The 5,354-nt window shown below is 47.3% G+C and overlaps 2 protein-coding genes across 2 annotated transcripts; one reads left to right on the top strand and one right to left on the bottom strand.

The window, feature by feature from the left end:
* Positions 1 to 224: 224 nt before the first annotated feature.
* PHACADRAFT_202362 (uncharacterized protein) lies at positions 225 to 1,674 on the bottom strand (the record flags this gene model as incomplete). The annotated part of the gene is made up of 6 exons (XM_007402573.1): positions 225 to 677; positions 769 to 972; positions 1,032 to 1,120; positions 1,168 to 1,375; positions 1,426 to 1,530; positions 1,582 to 1,674. The coding sequence occupies 6 exons, from the start codon at positions 1,672 to 1,674 to the stop codon at positions 225 to 227; spliced, it is 1,152 nt and encodes a 383-aa protein (XP_007402635.1).
* A 2,596-nt stretch (positions 1,675 to 4,270) lies between these two features.
* On the top strand, positions 4,271 to 4,846 carry PHACADRAFT_202360 (uncharacterized protein; the record flags this gene model as incomplete). The annotated part of the gene is made up of 3 exons (XM_007402572.1): positions 4,271 to 4,327; positions 4,384 to 4,544; positions 4,609 to 4,846. 3 exons carry the CDS (start codon positions 4,271 to 4,273, stop codon positions 4,844 to 4,846), a joined length of 456 nt encoding a protein of 151 aa, XP_007402634.1.
* Positions 4,847 to 5,354: the final 508 nt, after the last annotated feature.

The following is a 5,354-nucleotide window of genomic DNA, read 5'->3' as shown; positions in this document are numbered from 1 at the left end:
TTTGTCGGTGGTCAAGTTAGTTTTACGGCAGTGTCACAATGTATTATATTACCGCAATTGCAAGCACTCAATGAAGTTATCGTTACATTAAGGCCGTCTGATACACCCGCTGTACGCTGTCGACTACTCCACGAACTCGGCAAGATGACAGACTATCAGAGTTTCGAAGGTCACAAGTACACGGGTGGCTTCTACCAGCGAAGACATGTCTCTACCACCTGTCTTCACGCCTGGCTTTCATCCGCATCTGGAATTGCTCCGTGGCCAGAGGCGAAATATGGTGGAAATCGGGTGCTCACGTGTCTTATTCGGGCGTTATCGTCCAGGAACTTTCCAGTACCTCCCGTCTGGTCACCACCCGTAGAACTTTTGGCGGTGTACTTGAGTGATGCTAAATATGAACTGATCTCCTCTGGAGACTCTTCTGCACGGCTCTCCAAGTTCTTGAGCTCCTCTCCAATGTCCAAACCATGTGTGAAAGACAGAGAATGGCCTTGCTTGAACCTGAACTTGAGAATTTGCAGTGCTTCCATGAGTTCTCCACCGATTTTGTTGCGCCGGTCTGTGACTGTTATCTTTCCGGATGAGAAGACACGTTCACAGGGCACAGCAGAGGCTTGGATAGGCAGAATATTCATTGCAATGGCATAGATGGTTAGAAACCTGGTCTGAGATGCCTAAAATGTGAAGATAAATTAATATTTCGAAAAAAATGGAGAAAAATGGAGAGAAAAATTATGGCACAAGTTTCAGTAAGTGTACACTCACCTTCCAGTATGTGATAGCATCCACAAATCCATCTGTGGGCCCTGCAATGTATGCATACCACTCTTGCTCTACTGAACGCTCAGCCAATGGACTTTTTCCTTTACCCTTGAATAAAATGTCGTAGGCCTTTTGCTGCTGTGTTTGAATCACTGCAGCTGCCGGAGCTGAGGCCGAAGGGGCCATCTTGGATTTATACTTGTGCATCTGTAAAATGAATGTTAATATAGAGAGAAATGAAGATTAAAATATGAGTAAAAGCACACCTCAGCTAAAAATAGATTCTTTGCTGCAGCCGCTTCTGCTGGTGAAGTGTTTTGCTCAAACCACTCCAGCTTACATGCAGGATTGATGACTAATAGACTTAGCTTCAGATTTTAGCAGCTTTAAAGCTGTGCTTACCAGTGGCCAAAGTATATGCATTACAGCTGCGGTTGCGATCACGATAGTCTTCAAGCTTGTCCAGACCTTGCTGAATAATTCCAGCTGCGTTGGATACTTTTGCCTGTTGCTCCTGCCAGCGTAGCTTCATGGCTTCAAATGCAGGTAAAACACTAATGAGTGTTGGCGTAGATTCTGAAGATAAAAGCTGCTGAAACGCATGTGGAACCTATTCATGTTTAATTTATTACTTGGATAAATAAAGAAAACTAAACTTACCTGAAGGATCTCGTGGAATACTTCTAAAGCTTTCCACTCTTCATTGTTCATGCTATACTTGCGAAGTTCTGCAAACTCTGAACCATAGAGAAATTGTTCAATTGCCTATAAATAAATAAGCCTGAAAGTATACAGTATGCCAAAATAAATTGTTACCTCGCGAAGTAGAATAGCCCGATCTATCATGAGATATGTTGATGACCACCGTGTCTCAACGTCTTTGAGAAGCTGCAGAATGGCCATATCCATGTTGACTAAAATCTGCATAAAATGCTGGCAACGCAGTGCAGATGCACAAATCTATATATTGAGGTAAGGCAAATCACCATCTTGTATAGATTAAATTAAACTTACTGCTCTAATGAGAGAATGTAAAGTTGCGATAGGGTCACGTTTGACTGTGTCAAGAAAATTGCGTGGTGAAAACTTTTCTGGCTTGAAATCTTGCGACGTTTCCTTGACATACTCAAGTTCAGTTATAGCACTAAGAACACTTTGGCATGCTAAGTTAACAATATGTGGAAAGCAGCTACAGTTATTTTGAGCAATAAACTGCAATTGATTTATTGAAATATACACACCGAATGCGACATTGAAGCTTGTCAAAAGCAATTCCACGCTTTCGCAAGGTTTGCTCAAGAGCCTCCATGCAGGTGTCATTGTTTGTTGCATTGTCCATTGTAATCCAGCCAATCTATATATTTTTAAAGGATAGTAAGTGGTTTAATCATTTTAAGTTGTTAAAATGGCTGTACCTTGTTTGTGATCTTGATACGGTCCAGGATATAAAGGAATGCAGCCGCAAGATGCTCACCGGTGTATCTGGAGGGGACACGGTGAAAGCCGATAAGATCTGCATGAAGTCGAAGCTGCGGCTGAAGTCCGTTACCATAATCTTCAAGAATAAGCTGCAGCCAGTGTGCAGTAACCGCCATGTACGGCGATAAGAATAGGTCAGTCCACATATCCATTGTGAAGGATATGCTGCCAACTGCATTCTATAATTAGGAATTAGAGCAGAATTGTTTTGTAATTTTTTCGCCACTTACCTTCATATCCTGGCTAAGCTCCTTGAGATACTCTTCGAAAACCTCACCAACTCGTATTCGGATAGTGGTTCGCCCAGGAATATCTTTCTCATGCAGCTCAGAGCGAAGCAAAAGAAAGATATTGCAAAGCTGTGGATTTTCAATGACGCATAAAGGCTGCAAATATTTATTCAGATTTAAAGCACAATAAAATGTAGATTTCAAGCACACCTGATCGTCAGCAACAATCCACTCAGTAATGTAATCCACAAATAGCTCCTTGGTGAACTGTGGCTGGCTGTTATCTGCTTGTGCAACATCTGGTTGTCTACGTTGACGTTGCCTCCAGGCTTCGACTTGTGCCATAGCACACTTCACTGTGATTTTGACTTGTGCCTTATCACACGCCTCCACCCACTTGTCAAGATGAGCATCTCGGAAGTGCTTTTGGGGGTTGTCTATGCCTGCAGTAGTCCAGGTGGACACATGGTAATGAGGATTTTGTTCATGCATAAACCTGGCGAGTTTTTTTTTAGAAATAAGTGCAAAGAAATAGCTGAAAGAAATTCATACAAGCAAAACTTGCATTTCTTGCGTCCATTCTCATCTATCTCAAAGAAGGGCCAGACATCCTTAGCTTGCTTGCCTTGTCTATTGCCTGCAGGCCCATGAGGCAATTTCTGACGCTGACCAGCAACAGGTGAATTGGGAGGACCTGCTGGCTTGCAAGTTGGGGTGGCAGGAGCAGGCAGGAGATCATGTGAAGAGCCCGCAGCTGGCGTTGGACTAGTAGGCGAGTCTTCAGAGTTGTCTGCAATATCAATGTTGATGTATTCACGACTATCAGCAACTGGAACAGATCTACAAAGATCCAAACATTAGAGCATAGCAATTTGCAGTATTGGTCACCACGCACTTGTCTATTGAGCTCTCCCCACTTGGATCGTGCTGGTGATTGGCACGGCCTCTCCGGGGCGACGCGAATGCCATGAGCACCTCTCCTTCAGCAACATTCTGAACCCCTGGACCTTTCCTACCACCTCTCTTCTTTGCTGGGGAACCTTGGACAGCACCCTCAGATGAGAATTCACCTACAGAATTCAAGATGTTATCAGCAGACAACATCAAACTGCACAAAAGCTCAAAAAAAGCGCACCAGACAGACAGCCTAAACTGGGTCATAACAGCTCCATTGTCAAACTCAACATGCTTAGAGGCCACCTTTTGCCTCTTAGGTGTCTTCTGAGGGGTCTCAGCAGCTCTCTTCTTTCCATGGTTGCGAGGAGGCATAGTGGCAAGCAAGGTGACGTGGCGTTTGCCTTTTTGGGACAACTGGACCTGACTGCAAGCCACCGCCGAGTCGCGCCAAGCTGCAGCTAAGCCGCGTAACAGCCAAGAGCCAATCAGCGACTTGGCTTGGCTGCCACATGGCTTGACTGCAACAACTAGCGGCTAAGCAGTCAAGCCGTGGCAACACTAGCTACTGGCATGAGCGCCCTCCCTCAGGGTGCAACCTCGGAGTGTATAATTGTACTACCATGCTCTAGACAAATACACAGCCAAGACATTAAACTCCCTTTGTATGAATTCAGACCTTTCTTTGTCTGGGATTTTTGTGACGCGAGCTATAGGCGATGAAGACCAGCTTACTGTCTGCAAGATCCAGTCGTCACACACCATCCACATGGTCAAAGGCGTGTCTCGCTCACCAGGCCAGACCTCCCTGGCCGCACCACAACCGCTTCCAACGATGCAGACCGGCTAGAGCCCGAACGGCCTGCTCACACAGCTCAACGGCCACCGCGCATTTTGGCGCCATGGCAGGCTTCAGCCTGTTCCCACAGATGGGCCTCAACCTGAACAACCCCAACATGGTGCGTGTGCTATGTCATTGCCGTTATTAGACTCTACCTTCAATCAGGCAATGCAGATGCAGGGAATGCTCCAGAACCCTGAGTTCTTGAACCAGATGTCCACCATCATGTCCGACCCGGCTGTCCTCGAGCAGGTCATCGCGGCGAACCCGCAGCTCGCAGCGATGGCTCCGCCCATGTGCGAGATGTTCCAGAGTGAGGGCTTCAGGCAATTGATGTGAGTACACAGCCGCTCCTTGTGGGCGGCCTCGGTCGCGCTCGTCATTGAGCGCCACACGCAGGTCAAATCCCGAGTTGCTGCGCATAATGCGGCAGATGTCGAGCTCGATGGGCGGTGGCGGCGCAGGCGGCTTCCCCATGACCAGCGTTCCAGGCGGCGGTAGTAACACCGGTGCCAGCACACAAGGTGGCGCCGGCGGTGCGCCCACCGTACACAGGCATGTTCGATCCAGCCGCAATGCAGCAGATGCTGGGGCAGCATGGACGCTTTCGGCGGTGGTGCACCGCCCACATCCCTAGCATACACGCAGTCGTCTGAGGAGCGGCTCCAGGTGCAGCCGTAAGTGCCTCGTGCGCGAAACAACAACCTGTCGTGGGCACCACGAGCGCTGACTTTATCCGTCCGTCTCACACAGCAACTAGGACATGGGCTTCACGAATGCGCAGCAGAACATCCGTGCGCTGCTTGCAACGGGCGGGAATGTTCATTCTGCCATTGAATGTATCCTCGGTGGCAGGGATCTGTAGTGCGTTATGTGATATCAGAACAAGAGGGATGCAATCGTAAAATGCTGATTGACTAGATATAGAAATAAGATGTCATTTGCCATGTTCTTTGACCGGGATGTTCGCTGCCCAACAACAGCATTAATGCGCATCTGCGCACTTCTGCATGTCAAACAGCCCTCCGCTTACGAAACCTCGTCAGGTTAATGTTAGTCCCGGCAGTCATCTATCAGATCTCTCATGAAGAGCGGGCGAAACGACACGAGAGAAATTTGGAACTTTTTTATTACAAAAAATATGC

Source organism: Phanerochaete carnosa, assembly GCF_000300595.1.
Source record: "Phanerochaete carnosa HHB-10118-sp unplaced genomic scaffold PHACAscaffold_246, whole genome shotgun sequence".
NCBI classification, from domain to species: domain Eukaryota; kingdom Fungi; phylum Basidiomycota; class Agaricomycetes; order Polyporales; family Phanerochaetaceae; genus Phanerochaete; species Phanerochaete carnosa.
Note: the sequence above shows the minus strand (reverse complement) of the source record. Positions and strands in the feature narration are given on the sequence as shown.